General features: G+C 40.9%; 1 protein-coding gene across 3 annotated transcripts in view; it reads right to left on the bottom strand.

The window, feature by feature from the left end:
* CASP7 (caspase 7) overlaps positions 1-16,220 on the bottom strand; it is a 42,211-nt gene extending 25,991 nt beyond the window's left edge. Inside the window, exons 1-2 of one of the 3 annotated variants that reach the window (XM_053584962.1) lie at positions 16,169-16,220; positions 3,865-3,974 (exon numbers count right to left, since the gene is read on the bottom strand). In XM_053584962.1, the coding sequence (XP_053440937.1) occupies positions 3,865-3,974 (110 nt within the window). In that variant the 5' untranslated portion in view covers positions 16,169-16,220. The other 2 variants (XM_053584961.1, XM_053584960.1) reach the window with 2 other exon arrangements.
* Positions 16,221-17,253: the final 1,033 nt, after the last annotated feature.

Here is a 17,253-nt window from a genome sequence, read left to right as displayed (position 1 = left end):
CCACCCATTGACTTCTCTTCCCCACCTAGCAAAGTCCCAGATGGATATTCTAATAGAAAGCTGTTCTGTCTACGCTGAAAGTCTGTTGTTTAGTGTAGCCATCTATGATCTTAGCTAGATCTTCTGGATAACTTGATGCAGCTTCTACGTCAGCGCTTGCTGCTTCAGCTTGCACTTGTATGTCACGGAGATATGACTTTTCTTGAACCTCATGAATCAACCTGTCCTACCTTCCAGCCCTTCTTCTGCAGCTTCCTCACCTCTCTCAGCCTCCCTAGAATTGAGGAGAGTGAGGGCCTTGCCCAGGATCAGGTGTGGGCTTAAGGGAAGATTGTAGTTCATTTGATCTTCTATGTAGACCACTAAAAATTTCTCCATGTTGGCAATAAGGCCATTTCACTTTCTTATTTTTCCTGTGTTCACTGGAGTAGTACTATTAATTTTCCTCATAGACTATTTAGTATTTCTTTGCATTCATGACATGGCTAACTGGTTTAAAAAGCCGAGCTTTCAGCCTAACTTGGCTTTTGACACACCTTTCTCACTAAGCTTAATTATTTCTAGCTTTTGATTTAAAGTGAGAGACCTGTGACTTTTCCTTTCACTCAAACCCTTAGAAGCCACTGCAGGGTCATTACTTGAACTGATTTCAATATTGTGTGTCAGGAAATGAGGTCTAAAGAGAGGGAGAGAGACAGGGAATGGCCAGTGGGTGGAGCAGTCAGAACACACAAAATTCAGTTCACCATCTTATTTGTAAGGATACAGATTATGGTATCCCCAAAACAATTACAACAGTTAACACCAAAGATCACTGATCACCATAATAGACATAATCATAACGAAAAAGTTGTAAATGTTACAAGAATTACCAAAATGTGCACAGAGACCTGCAGTGAGCACATGCTTTTGGAAAAATGGTGTCAAGAGACTTGTTTGAGACAGGGCTGCCAGAAAACCTGATTTGTAAAAAATGAACAATCTGAGTAGCACAATAATGCTAAGCATGATAAAATGAAGTCTGCCTGTATCCACTGGAAACATACATATATATGTTATAGAATGGAAAAGAAGTGCTGATGTTTCTTGTTTAATGACCTTTCTTCTTTCATTCTCTGAGTATTCCCAGAGATTCTTCACTGTGGTGCTAGAGGTCCATGAGAAAAAAACAAACACTGCTTCTGGGCATGAACTCAGAGGTGGGCGTGCAGCCATCTGCCCATCTATCCATCTGTTCATCCAACCAGGAATTAGAATTTAGAATTCAGGAACAAGGTGATTGTTATAGGGATACCGAATAACACATTTATTGAACCAAAGAATACTCTCAGAATGCTCTTTATCGACAGAAAAGTGTCTGGCGTGGCTAGCCCGTTTGACAAGAAGGACCGGTTTTGCCAACCAGATTCTACAGCAGTCAATTTCCACAAGTGAATGTGCCAAACAGCTCCAAGGTCTTATCAAAAATACATTTACAAAAGCATAAGATGTCAAAGCATTTTATAAAAAAGAAAATTGATAAAAGTTTATTAATGCTATTTTCTCTTTTTTTGACTATTTTGAGTTAAACATGTTACCTCTAAGTAAAAAGAGGAAGAGATTCAATTAATGATTGTTTGAAAAGTTTGCTGTGCTTTCCAAAAACTGAAGAAATAAATACGTCTAAAGGCTGAATTAAAATTCCTTTTGGAAATTAGATAATTTCCACCTCTGCACTTTAACACAGTTGCAAAGGACCTAATTGAGTTGTCAGTTTGGGGCGCAGAACTCAAAAGGAATTCAAAGAACTAAGTGACATTACTATCACAAAACTCCTACTACCCCATAGATTCATTCATGATTTCTCAGTGTTTAGCTCTCTTAAACAAAAAATGTGAAAAGGAGGCAATATGGAACTCTTTATTTTATTCCATTCGTAAGTATTATTTGTCCATTTATTTAGAAACTACCTTGTTATTAAAAGCCTATTCATTCCATTATAATATGAAATTTCAATGCAACTGCTATTTAATAATTATTTTGATGAGTAATGATTTAATAATACTGATTATTAACATTTTTTAAATTAGCCATGAATTAATAAGAGCTGAAACAGTAACTTAGTCTAGGAGAAATTTCTCTTAATACTCATGATATCTGGAAAAATGTCTTAAAATTTATATAGACATATATGTGCATATTTGTGTGTGTTAGTGATATGCAAGGAGGTGGTTCAGAAAAGACTTTCAAGCAACTAAATCTATTACAGCAGAAAATATGGGTAAAAAAAGAATAAAAAACTTATTTCAGGGGACAAAAGAAACAACATTAAAACTCCAGCTGTCAAATGAGAGTTGTTCATATATTTTTAATAGGTAAAGGTAGTTATAAAATCACTATGGACTTAGATTCCATTGGATATATTTAAAGAAATGACTTTTTCCAGTCTCATTAGATAGGCTAACCAAACCCCTCCCCTTTGTAAAAATGTCTACATTTAACAATATGCAATTCATTTTCATAATTTCTGGGAAGTAAACTAAAGGCTTTACTAAGACTCATAAAAGAGTATCAGACAATTCCTCTTTCTTGCTCACTTAGAGGCAACTTGCATAACCCAAATACTCAAAAAGAGTGGACAAAAGTGAAATATTATTGCATCCTTTGCAATTACCTTGACAAAGAATTATATGTCACCTGAAAATAAGGAAGTACAATTTTACAACATTATTTTGGGGACATATGAGCAAAAACGTTAGAAGATCATTCATTGCCCTAAGGATCTTTCCTCAGAGGTGTAGTGTTCATAGTTGAGCCTGAACCAATTTATCATCACTGTGGAATGCTTTCAAGAGTTGGAACTACATTTTCTGGTCACTTCATTAGATATTCTAAATGGCAAACAATAGAATTGGGGACCACAGTGTTGGAGTCCTCCTGATTTTCCAAGTCTTGTCTAGGATGATATAATAAGAGGCCCTCTCTGTACTGCAAGGAGCCAGGCTACCCCTGATGACCAGCTCGTCCCCTCTTGAGCACTGCCTGGGAGCACTCAGCCTTCATCCCTCCTGGGTGTCTCCCAGCAGGGACTTGACTTAAGGGACACAAGGCAGCCTGATGCTTCTGACCCATGCAGAGGTCCTACTTCTCATCAGTTCATCCATTAAGTGACCAGGTTCAGTACTGTTGGGCTTCTCCTATCAACTCTACCATTTATTAATTGTCAGCAGAGAGGCAAGCTACTAACCCTCTTACTGCAGCAGTTTCCCTGTTAAATGGTAATAACAATAGAACAAACTCCTTGGATTATGTGGACTAAATTCAGTAATACTGAGCAGGCACACAAAAGTTTAATCAATTCAGTGAAGCTATTATCATTGTCATTAAATGTAAAATTTTAAATTTTAAAAGTGAACTCAAGAAAGGAAAAGGTAGGAAGAGTAAACAGGATGCACCTCCACCCCCCACCCCACCACCCGCAGAGTGCCTCTGAAGGCACAAAGTGGGAATCACCCTAAAGCTTGGCCCCTGCATTCTGCGTGTTAGTCAAGCTTGGTCCCACTGGTAGCAGCAGCCCAGGCTCTGCTCTGAAGGTGACTGTGAATCCCCTCCATAGCTGCTCATTCCCGGAAACTGCCACACAGACAAACAGCCGCTGAGCAGGGGACCACACCGCATGGTTTCCCCTTTCCTGGGCTTGCCCCAGAGATAAGAAGGTGCACTTGGGGAACCCTATTGTTGCCACATATCCTCAGCACGACCCTGTGCAAACCTCTTGTGCACAACATGAACTTCCTCCTCCCACAGCTGGGTGGAGGTGGCAGATGCAAGGCAGACCAAAGGGGCCCAGGGTCACGGATTAACCCAGCAAGGGTGGAAACTTACCTAAAGAGTGACGGCACAAATGAGGACCGATCTGGCTTGGCATCCACTGAGTCCTTATTTGCTGAATCCCCAGCTCCCTGCTCCCCAACATGGTCCTGATCATCTGCCATCTGGGAGAAAGGGAGAAAAAAAACCCCTAGAAAGTTGGTATTTAATCTTCTGTGTTATATTTAAATGATACTCATTAGGTGACACAGTTTTTAATTAATCCTAGAGGTGAGCAATCTTTAAGCTCCAGGGTGACTACACCATTAGTGCACTTAAATTCTTGAATGTCAACTATATTCCAGGCATCATTCCAGAAACTGGGTATATGGCAGCCAAGAAAACCATATCTCTGCCTGAGGGAGGGTCTAATCCAGCACCCTTGGTTTTGTTAAATGTTCACTGCATACAAGAAATTGTGGAAGGTCTGTCGAGGTTTATAGCAACACGAAACTCCCCCTAAATTCCTGGCAGGTCACAGGTGCTCATACACGGTTCAAAAACGGCAATAACCTGGTTCTCTTTCGGTTTTAGGTGATTTTACACAGTTACACCCAAAATAGATTTCCATCAAATTATGCTTCATTCAAGAATTATCGGGAGATCCCCATTAACTAAAAGTTCAAACCTAAACCCATCTCTAGATTTTAAGGCCCTTCCCGATCTAGTCTGGATGTTACTACACTATGGCCCATCACTTGCTTTTGTAAATAGAGTTTTATTGGAATATAGCCATGCATATTCATTTGTATGAAGTTTTGGGTGTTTTCTTTTTTTCTACAAGGTTAGGCATGCAGAAAACACTCAACAGTTTTAATTTTATCTCCTTTATATAGACTTAGTTAACTTTCAATATACATTGTTATTAACATAGCACTCATTTAAATATTTTCAAAATTAACAAGAAAAAGTTTTACAAAATCCCCCAGAAAAACACACTAACTTTGGTATGTGGTATTAAGCCTTAACTCTTTTGCTACAGTTAACCTTGAATACAGGATGTATGATGATAAAAAAAAAATGAAATTACTATTAAAAAAAAAAAGGAAAGAAGAGCTATCAGCAAGGCAACAGAATAGGAAGTTCTAGTCCTCATCCTCCACAGAAATACTGATTTTGGAAACAACCCATGGACAAGAATGTCTTTGTGGGAGCACAGGACTAGTCTACTGAGAGGTGCCAGCCCCCCAAGGAAGTAAAACTCCAAGAGGGAATGCACTTAAGAGCGTGAAGAACAGTTGCACTTTATCCACATCACCCCTTCCCCATGGTAGCAGAGCTCAGCCTCCACTGCTCACAATTCTCCCCTGGGGCAAAGTGAGAGTGACGCAAGTGCCCAGCTTCCCCAAACTGAGAGGACACTGCCTAGGGGAGAACCTTGAGGAGACCAGCATGGCTGAATCATCTGGGTAGTTAGGAGCAGGGAGAAGGAGCTCAGGACTGCACAGCAAGTAAAAGCCAGCTATAGATCCTGCTATCTGGCTCACCAGCTCTACCATGAGACCTTCCCATGAACATGCAGGACAACTGGCCTGTGGATCACTCCAACCAGCCACTGTAAACCTCAGTGCATGACAGCCTGCACACACCTATAGATGGTTGTATCTTAGCAGCCAACTTAACTCCAGTGGACTAAGACACACAGCCTTGGACACTTCAGGGCACTCCTCCAGGAAAAAGAAAAAGAAGGCTCTTAGCACCAGGCCTGGCTGTGCAGGATTAAAGAAGGCACACAATCCTTAATACTCCTAACCCCCCAGAGGGACTAAAAGGTGTGGAGCAGATGCATTCACTGGAAGAGGTCTGAAAGATGCCCAGAATCTCTAGCTGGGTTCACTGGAAGTCTTTCTCTCCCAAAGCCTGTCAGTAAAGACTGGAAGAGGTGACTGCTTCTTCAAATGTGAAGACACAATGCAAGTCTTCAAGGAGGTAAATCAAGGAAATATAACACACCAAAGGAACAAAATAAAGTACCAGTGGCTGATCCTGAAAAAATGGAGATCTATGAATTACCTGACAAGAAGGAAAGGGCCAAGGGAGGGGAAGGGAAGGGGAAGGTTAGGGTGAAGGGAGAGTAAGTGGTGGGGCCACACCTACAGTGCATCTTAGAATGGGTACAGGCGAAACTTACTAAAGGCAGAATACAAATGTCTACATACAATAACTAAGAAAATGCCATGAAGGCTACGTTGAACAGTTTGCTGAGAATATTTCAGATTCTATATGAAACCAGCACATTGTACCCCTTGATTGCACTAATGTACACAGCTATGGTTTAACAATAAAAAAAAGACAAAAACAAAACAAACAAAATAATAATTGTAAATTCAGTGAGTAATAAGAGGACGGCTAAACTAAGTCAGGAAAACAATACATAAAAAAGAAAAAAATACAAGAAGTTCAACCAAGAGAAAGAAACCATAAAAAAGAACCAAACAGAAATTCTAGAAGAACAAAATATATAAACAGAAAAATTTAATGGAGACCTTCAACAAGCAGACTCCATCACGTAGAAGATCAAGCAGAAGAAGGAATCAATGAACTCAAAGACAGGTCACTTGAAATTGCTCACCCAGAAGAATAAAAAGGAGTAGAGAAATCCTATGGGAAACTGTCAAGCAAAACAATACATGTGGTATGGGTGTTCCAGAAGGAGAAGAGAAAGGGGCAGAAAGCTTGTTTAAAGAAAGTATTACAGAAAACTTCCCAAATCTGGAGAGGGAAATGAACATCTAGATTCTTGATGCCCAAAGAATCCCAAATAAAATAAGCATAAAAAGGTCTTCACTCAGTTATATTATAAACTGTTAAAAGTCAAAGACAAGGAGAAAAATTTTAAAGCAACTTGTCTTACACAAAGAAATGTCCGTAGACTATCTGTGGATTTCTCACCAGAAACCTTACAGCCCTGGAGAGAGTGGGATAATATATTCAAAGTGCTAAAAGAAAGAAACTGCCAACCAACAATACTATATCTAGCAAAGCTGCCCTTTAGAAATGAAGGAAAGATAAACACTTTCCAGACAGACAAAAGCTGAGAGGATTCAACACCACTAGACTTGCCTTATAAGAGGTGCTAAAGGTAATACTTCAAGTTGAAACAAAAGGCTGGTAATTAGCAACATGCAAACATATGAAGGTATAAAGCTTGCTAGTAAAGGTAAGTGCATAGTCAAATTCAGAATACTCAAATACTTATATATAGTCTATGATTCAACTTAATTTTTTTTTTTTTTTGAGACAGAGTCTCACTATATCACCTGGATAGAGTGCCATAGCGTCACAGCTCACGGCAACCTCAAACTCCTGGGCTTAAACAATTCTCTTGCCTCAGCCTCCCAAGCAGCTGGGACTACAGGTACCTGCCACAATGCCGGGCTATTTTTTGTTGCAGTCGTCATTGTTGTTTTAGCTGGCCCAGGCTGAGTTTGAACAGGCCAGCCTCAGTGTATGTGGCTGATGCCGTAACCACTATACTATGGGCAACTTACAATTTTTTGACTTTACAATGGTGCAAAGGCACTACACATTTAGTAGAAATCATACTTTAAGTACTCATACAACCATTCCATTTTTCACCTTTGGTATAGTATTCAATAAAGTACATGAGGTATTCTACACTTTATTATAAAACAGGCTTTGTGTTAGATGATTTTGCCAACCCACAGGCTAATGAAATGTTCTGAACACATTTAAGGTAGGTGAGGCTAAACTCTGATCTTCAGTAACTTAGGTATATTAAGTGCGTTTTTAACATACAATATTTTTAACTTATGATGGGTTTATCAGGATGCAACCCCAACATAGCTTAAGCAGCATGTGTTGGCAGTGTGCATATCACTTTTAACTCTACTAAATTAAAAGACAAAAGTTTTTAAAGTATCCAATGTACTCAGCCCTACCATGAAACTAATTTATGGCTTTCATATGAAAGCTATAACCCAGTGATAACCTAAGAATATGGGGAGGAGGGAGGGGGAAGGATGGGTGAAGGGAGGGTGATTGTTGGGATTACACCTACAGTGCATCTTACAAGGGTACATGTGAAACTTAGTAAATGTAGAATATAAATGTCTTAACACAATAACTAAGAAAATGCCAGGAAGGCTATGTTAACCAGTGTGATGAAAATACGTCAAATGGTCTATAAAACCAGTGTATGGTGCCCCATGATCGCATTAATGTACACAGCTATGATTTAATAAAAAAAAGACAAAAGTTTTAAAAAATAACATAACTATAGCTTCAATAACTATAGCTATAATAGTCATTAATAGATATATAATATAAAAAGATATAAACTGTGACAGCAATAAATTGCAAAAGGAAATAATGAGTATTGAATTTTAGCATATAAATGAGGTTAAGTTGTTGCTATGGTCTGAATGTTTGTGCCCTCCAAAAATTCCTATGTTGAAACCTTATGACAAAGTGATGGTCTTGGGAGGTGGAGCCTTTGGGGATGTGATTAGGTGACAAGAGCAAATCTCCTCTCCCCAGTGAGATTAAACTTTTATGAAAGACAGCCCAGAAATAGCCATATACACCACGTGAGGATGTAGTAAATAGGTGGCTTCTGTGAACCACAAAATGCGCTCTCACCAGAACCTGAATCTGTCAGCACCTTGACCTGGGTGAGCAATATATTTCTTCTGTTCATAAGCTGCCCAGATTATATTATTTTTTAAAGCAGCCCAAATGGACTAAGGCAGTTATCAACATAAAACAGACTGTTATGTTTCATATAGACTTATGGTAATCAAAAAGAAAAAAATAACCTATAGTAGATACACACAAAATACCAAGAAAGAGAATTAAAAAATATCGCCACAAAAATTTATCAACTAACAAAGGAGGACAGCAAGAGAGGAAGAAAGGAATTTTAGGAACCACAGGAACCATAAAACAGAAAATAATTACAAAATGGCAATAGTAAGTCTTTAAATGTAAATGGATGAAAGTCTCCAATCGAAATACACACAGTGAATGAATGGATTAAAAAGTAAGATTCAAATACATGCTGCCTATAAGAAACTCACTTTAGATTTAAGGACACACTTAGGCTAAAAGTGAAGAGATGGGAAAAGATTTTTCATGCAAATGGTAACCATGAGAGAGCAAAAATGGCTATAATTATATCATACAAAATAGACTTTAAGTCAAAAACTGTCAAAAGACACAAAGAAGGTCATTATATAATGATAAAGGGGTCAATTCATCAAGAGGAAATAAAAATTGGAAACATACATGTAACCAACATCAAAGTACCTAAGTAAATGAAACCAAATAGAAGTGCAGGAATAAAGAGATCCCAAGAAGTCATAGGACTTCAACACCCCATTTTCAACAATGGATCTATTATTTGGACAGAAAATCAATTAAGAAACAGTGGCCTTAAAGAACACTGTGACCAAAGGGACCTAATATACTTACACAGAACATTCCATCCAATAGCAGCAAAATAGGCATTCTTCTCAAATGCATACGGAACATTTTCCAGGATGGATCGTATGTTAGGCCACAAAACAAGTCTTAACAAATTTAAGTAGACTGAAATCATATTAAGCATCTTTTCTGACCACAATGGTATGAAACTAGAAATGAGTAACAGGAGGGAAATTGGAGCACTCACAGGTATGTGAAAATCAAGCAACACTCCAGAAGAACCAACAGGTCAAAGAAGAAATAAAAAATAAAATAAAATAAAATCCTGGGAAAAATGCAAATGTTAATACAACAAATCAAAACTTACAAGATGCAGTGGAAACAGATGTAAGAAGAAAGTTAGCAATAAATAACCTATATCTTTTTTAAAAAGAAAGATTTTAAATTAACTGCCTAACTTCATACTTCAAGGAATTAGAAAAAGAAAACCAAACTAAGACCAAAGTTATCAGAAGTAATAAAATGTTAAAGTAAGGAGGAAATAAAAACTAAAAAGTCAATAGAAGAGAGAAATGAAATTAAGAGTCGGTGTTTTGAAAAAATAAACAGAATTGACAAATCTTTAGCTAATTAAACAGAAAGAATCAAAGAGAAGTTGTAACTGGTATCAGAGAAATACAAAGGATTATAAGAGACTATAATCAATAATAATATGCCAACAAACGAGATAGCCTAGAAGACATGGATATATTCCTAACATTCATATCTAACCACAAAAAATCACGAATAACCAAAGCAATCTTGTGCAAGAACAAAGCTGGAGGAATCACACTTCCTGATGTCAAATCTATTACAGAGCTATAGTAATCAAAACAGTATGATATTGACATAAAAACAGACATAGACCAAGGGAACAAATTAGAGAGCCTAGAAATAAACCCACACTATACAGGCAAATAATTTTGGACAAGGATACCAAAAAATATACAATAGGAAAAAGATAGTCTCTTTAATTAAGTAGTGTTGAGAAAACTGGATATCCATGAGGAAAAAAATAATTGGCCTCATCTTACAACAAAAACAAAAATAAACTCAAACTGGATTAAAGACTTCAATGTAAGACCTGAAAACTTAAAATTCCTAGAAGAAAACATAGAGGAAAAGTTCCCTGATATTGGTCTTGGCAATGAGTTTTTGGCTATGACACTGAATGTACAGCCAACAAAAGCAAAAGAAATCAGTGGGGCTACACCAAGCTAAAAAGCTCTGCAAAGCAAAGAAATAATCAATAAAATGAAAAATCAACCTATAAGATGGGAGAAAATATTCACAAACCATATATCTGATAAGGGGTTAGTATCCAAAACATATAAGAAACTCATACATTGTAATAGCAAAAATCAAATAACTTGATTAAGAAATGGGCAAAGAACCTCAACAAACATTTCTCTAAAGACATACAAGTGGCCAACAAGTACTTGAAAAGGTACTTGTCACTAATATCAGGGAAATGCAAATTAAAAGCACAATGATATATCGCTTCACATCCGTATGACCATTATTAAGATAAATGTTGTCAAGGATGTGGAGACAAGGGAACACTTACACACTGTTGGTGGAAATGGAAATTTGTACAGCCATTATGGATAACACTACGGAGGTGCCTTGAAAAATTGAAAGTAGGAATATCATATCAGTCAGCAATCCCACTTCAGGGTATATATGCAAAGGAATTGAAAACAGGATCTCAAAGAGATATCTACACTCCCTTGTTCACTGTTACTATTCACAACATCCAAGATATGGAAATATCTATTAAATAAATGTCCATTGATAGCTGAATAAAGAAAATGTGGTATATGCATATAATGGAATATTATTCTGCCATAAAAAGAAGGAAATCCTGCCATTTGTGACAAGCTGGATAGACCTGTAAGGCATTAGGCTAAGTGAGATAAACCAGACACAAAAATAGAATTATTGCTGTTCTGGCTGATATGTGGAATCTAAAAGAGCCAAAATCTAAAGACGACAGACGAATGGCTAACAAACACATGAAAAAATGTTCATCATCTCTATATATTAGAGAAATGCAAATCAAAACAACCCTGAGATATCATCTAACCCCAGTGAGAATGGCCCACATCACAAAATCTCAAAACTGCAGATGCTGGCGTGGATGTGGAGAGAAGGGAACACTTTTACACTGCTGGTGGGACTGCAAACTAGTACAACCTTTCTGGAAGGAAGTATGGAGAAACCTCAAAGCACTCAAGCTAGACCTCCCATTTGATCCTGCAATCCCATTACTGGGCATCTACCCAGAAGGAAAGAAATCCTTTGAGCATAAGGACACTTGTACTAGACTGTTTATTGCAGCTCAATTTACAATCGCCAAAATGTGGAAACAGCCTAAATGCCCACCAACCCAGGAATGGATTAACAAGCTGTGGTATATGTATACCATGGAATACTATTCAGCCATTAAAAAAAATGGAGACTTTACATCCTTCGTATTAACCTGGATGGACGTGGAAGACATTATTCTTAGTAAAGCATCACAAGAATGGAGAAGCATGAATCCTATGTACTCAATTTTGATAGGAGGACAATTAATGACAATTATGGTTATGGGGGGTAAACAGAAAGAGGGAAGGAGGGAGGGGGGTGGGGCCTTGGTGTGTGTCACACTTTATGGGGGCAAGACATGATTGCAAGAGGGACTTTACCTAACAATTGCAATCAGTGTAACCTGGCTTATTGTACCCTCAATGAATCCCCAACAATAAAAAAAAATAATAAAAAAAAAATAAAAAAAGAGCCAAAATCATAGAAGCAGAGAATAGAAAAGTGGTTTCCAGAGGTTGTGGGGAGGAGGAAATGGGAAGTGATGGTTAAAGTGACCAAGTTTCACTTATGCAAGGTGAATAAATTCTGAAGATCCACTACACGGCACAGTGCCTATGACTAACAAAGTTACCGTGTGTATGTACTATTGTATTTTATGGTTAAGTGTTCTTATCTCACACACACAATAATAATAGTAATAAATAGTCCTCAAACTCAAAATGTATGCACTAAACAGGTACAGCTTTTTATACATGAATTATATCTCAATACAGTGTTTTTGTTTTTTAAGGGAAGAGGCTGGGTATAGTAGATCATGCCAGTAATCTAGCACTCTGGGAGGCCAAGGTGGGAGAATCCCTTGAGGTTAGGAGTTCAAGACCAGCCTGGGCAAAAAAGTCTCCACAAAAAAGTAAATTAAAAAAATTAGCCAAGTGGGGGTGGCGACTGTGGCTCAAAGGGGTAGGGTGCCGGCCCCATTTGCTGGAGGTAGTGAGTTCAAACCCAGCACTGGCCAACATCTGCAAAAAAATAAAAAAATTAGCCAAGTGTGGTGGCACCCACCGCTATATTGCTAGCTACTTGGGGGTTGGGGGTGGGGGGCCTGAGGCCAGACGATCACTTGAGCCCAGGTATTTGAGGCTGCAGGGAGCTATGATTACAACACTGCAATCCACCATCATGGGTGAGAGCATGACCCTGTCTCAAAAAAAAAAAGACAAAAAAAAGATTCTAAGTAGAATGGCTCCTAAGAAAGCAAATGTACTGAGTTCTAGAGACCTCTCTTCAAACATTCAATGAATATTTGAGGGAACTGAACACTCATTAAACATTTCAAAAGGAGCTTAAACTCCTTATCCTTCCCAGCCACTAGGAGAGGGCCTTGCAATTAGCTACAGGGGTGTAAAATTCAGGCTGATTTCTAGGGTTCAATGGTGAGAGACTTTCCAGAAGTTTATCTCCAAACACTAGGTCAGTAGGTCTTGTGCCTGAAGTCTACAGCATTCTTCTGGGTTGGTGCTGACCTCTACTAAGGTTCTGAGTTAGCCTAAACAAATCAGTCACTTTCTTATTCCTATGAGGCTGGACTTGATTTCTGGAAACATCCAAAGGGCAACCATTGCCAAAGGTGGTGACCGAGTGGCAATGCCTAGTCTCAGCCAGGTCATTTCAATCAAGCCGAGGCCTGGTTTTATTCCTTCTTTCTTTTCATCCTCCCAGTACCCCCAGGAAAATCCAGGCCCATCTCAGTTCTGCCCAGTTGCCCCGAAGGGGTTGTCTGCCATTGTTTTCCTGTATCCATCCCCTTCTTATGGTCCAGGCTGCAAAGAGCAGTCTTTCAAGGGATGTTGATTATCCCACTGTTAAAGCTGCCTAAGTGCTTTTTAAATGAATTAATATGTGACCTACTCAAAGCACTGACAATGCCAGGTACAGTCTTGGTTATCACTATTATTATTATTACTATTATCCACCAGGACTGTAACTCTTTCCAGATTTATACCTTATCTTAATCATCTTTTTTTTTTTAAATCATGGAAAAGCATCAGGTACATGGCAGGCACTCAATAAATAGTTCTCTATTAATGTAACTGAGATGTATTTTTAAATTCTTCAGTGATCTGAATAAACTGCCGACCAAACAGAACCAAAGGGACCTAAGAGAGTATTTGAGAGCCTAGAGATTGAATATTGAATCAGTTCTTCCACATAGTAGACATGGGACCTTGGAAAAAGTACTCAACCTGAGTCTCATTTTCCTCATCAGTAAAATGGGACAATTGTAACAATGGTGTCTAAGTTATAGGTGGCTGTGAGGATGAATAAAACAAGGCATGTAAAAATGCCTAGCAGGGTGAGGCACATTCTAAATAGTCAATAAATTATTCCAAGCTCAGGAGTTAGAGACCAGCCTGAGCAAAAGCAAGACCCATCTCAACTAAAAAGAGAAAAAACTAGCTGGGTGTGGTGGCATACACCTGTAGTCCCAGCTACTGGGGAGGCTGAAGCAAGACGATTGTTCAAGCCCAGGAGTTTGAGGTTGCTGTGAGCTATAATGCCCACTGCCCTTTATCCAGACCGACAATCTCAGAAAAAAAAAAAAATTATTCCATATTATCCTCATGGTCCCCAAGACTAACAAAACATTCAACTGCCAATCTTCCCCAATATTTTAAAACCACATCTATGTTTTAAACTGTTTTGGAGGAGATGGAAAAAAAATCCTATTATTATTTCTAAAAATGCTTAATAGGTGCCAACATGTTGGAGCAACTGGTACATAGCTTGGTAGGAAATCACTTCCAGCTATTGTTCAACCGTTTTATTTTCATGAGGTGGGACATGACTAATCACAGCTGCTTACCCTGAAAAGTGACATCATACAATTTGTGTTGCCGTTCTTGCCCAACTGAAGACAATTTTCATAAAGGGCTCAGAGAAAAGCAACTCTAAGACCTTCACCTCCAGCCTCTAGTACCTGGTAGGTGGACAGGGGTCTCTGCTGCGCACTCCAATGCTCCACTGTGTCACCTGAGGCTCAAAGTACTGCTAGGACACTGGAGCCTTTACATTTCTCCCACTTCCCTATCCCCCTGTGTTGTAGAAGTAGCTTCTGTTTCCTCTGATGGGTTAAGTAACCTACCCAAAGCCTCACAGGTGGTTGAAGGCAGATTGTGAACCTAGGCGACAAGCAGTACAGTGGATGAAGGTAATGCTGGCGAGACCCAGAGGAGGAAATAGCCCAAGAGAAGGGAAAAGTCAGGACCACGCCAATCAGCTCCAGGAAAAGTTCAACGGCTGGGAATGACTCACCCAGAACCACCCGAAAGTAATTTTACTGTCCCATAAACCGCAAAACTATTGCCCAAGAGTCCAAACGTCCAGGTGTTACCCGCCTTCTTTCCACACCAAGTACCTCCAGGAACCCAACACGAAGATACATCAGCAATGATGACAATAAATAGTTCCAGCGCCCTTGGCCTCGACCAAGACACTGCTACACCCCCACAAGCCCCATCTTCTATCCCCGGAGCAAGTCAACTCCGATCACCACGATTCCCACTTAACAGACGATGCACAGGCAGGGCCAAAGTGCCACAGGTGGCAGGCAGGAGCTCGGGGACTGGACCCTAGGCCTGTCTGGCAAGGGAGCCGTCTCTGCTAACCGCTATGCCAGACAACGAACCTCTTTCCCTTCTAAGCCCTTTCCTCTCTCTCTTTCAGATCCCGAAGAGCCCAGGGTGTCCCAGCTCCTGACTAGGAGGGAAGGGAGGACAAGGCAAACGATGGCTGTTGCAGAAAGAGCTCTTTCCCCCAAAGTTTCGGTGCCAACCGTGGGGGCCACCGTGCTGTCCTCAACCCGATTTCCACGACTGTGCAGGGGGGTGCAGAGGGAAAGGAGAAAGCGGGGCAGGGAGGGGAGAGGGGGAAGGCGGGAAGGCGGGAAGGGAGGAAGCGCGGGCGGGAGAGCCGCGGCGGGGGCCGAAGTTACCGTTCCCACCGCGCGAGGCAGGCGTCCTCCCAGCCCCACGGCAGCCAGGGTCCTGTGGCCGCTGCCGCTGAGAAAGCGAAAGTAAAAGCCCCGGCGCCGCGGCGGGAGGGGCCGCCGGGGCGGGTCGCTGGGCCGTGGGCGCCGCCCCCGGCTCCGGGACTGTGCGCTCCGCAAAGGGGCCCGCAGGCAAAGTCACCCTCGGGTGCTCTCTGCGCCGCTGGCCACACTCCTAGTGGCAAGGGCCGCCACTGGCGTCCTGCCCGGAGGTCTCCTCTGCAAAGTTGGCGGCGCACACCGGGAAGCGCGCTAGGGACAGTCTGCAGAGATGTTAGGAGTCCCGCCAGCGCGCGGGACAGCACATTCTGCAAAACTGACCGCGCTCGAAATGACCCAAAGAACGCAAACTTTACAGCGGCGCGCGATGATGGGGACGCTTGTCATATCACCTCCACTTCCCCGCCCTGGGTGTAGATCTCGACCTAGGCCTCCGGGACGCAGTTCCCACAGCCGGCGGGCTCTTTCGCCAGCCTGCAACCCCAGCCCGTTACTGTTCGCGTACCCCGGGGGCTCCGCGCTGGCACCTGCCTGCGTTACCTTCCCAGACGCCGACCCCTGAGCCAGCTGCGGGATCGCCGTGGTCTTCCGGCCTCCCAGATGGTGCTGTGCCAGGCGCCCTCCTTCGCGCGGGGGCGTAGATCGCTAACCGCGCTGGGTAAGCGAGTACCCACTTCGCAACAACCTAGCAATGTGGCGCCAGAAACATTCCAGAAGTATTTGTTGTGCGCCCCCACGTGTCAGGCAGTGGGTATGTGGCTGTGAATGAGTCACGGGAGGGACCAAGAGCGCCCGCACTGGTTCCAGCGCACGCGGACCTTACCTACATGCCACGACCGCCCCATCCCCGTCTTTCTTCACTTTCCGGGGTTGTAAACCAGACTTCTGATGCCTTTCTCCCCAAGACTGCTCAAAGAAGCATCTCACACTGAAGTGTGAATATCTGAAAAGAAATTGTAGTTTTATTCATACCAGGGATAAAATATTTGCTTTTAAGAACTACCAAAGCCTGGAGCGAAAGGCGTACAAGCTTAGCCGTGACACAGGCCAAGAAGTCCACATCTTTTTGTTGGGTGGTTTTGCTGGCGCCTGAGGCTTACGAATTCTCACCAGGTGAGGACACTTGCTTGGTTTGAAAAAGGACCGGCCCCCGTAAGTGTAAGGGAATAATTATTATACAATTGATTAATTTCTGTGAAAACTCCTAAATTCCTGAATATTTTTCACAGGCAGTAACACAGTATCTAATGTAACCGCAGGACTCTTCATTCAGAACTCATGTCCCTGAAATTGGGTAAACGAAGCCATTTCAGCCACTAAGATAATTTACCTTGTAAAGAAATTCATAGTGAATTATTTGAGAAATGACTCCTATTGGCAAAGTAAGTTACTCTCTGATTTATCTAATTTGTAAATTTAGGATTTTGCAGGTTATTCTTGAAATACAGTGGAAGTTAGAACCTTCAGAAGTAATGTCTACTCATTTTATAGATAAAGCATCTGAGGCTCAGAGCAGTTGTCCAAATTACAAACTGGCTAGTGGCAGAACCACGATTAGATTGCCCAGGAAAATAATGAATTTTCCATTCACAGAATGGCCCTACCATAAATTATATTAAGGAAAT

Source organism: Nycticebus coucang, chromosome 3 (assembly GCF_027406575.1).
Source record: "Nycticebus coucang isolate mNycCou1 chromosome 3, mNycCou1.pri, whole genome shotgun sequence".
Lineage (NCBI taxonomy): Eukaryota > Metazoa > Chordata > Mammalia > Primates > Lorisidae > Nycticebus > Nycticebus coucang.
Note: the sequence above shows the minus strand (reverse complement) of the source record. Positions and strands in the feature narration are given on the sequence as shown.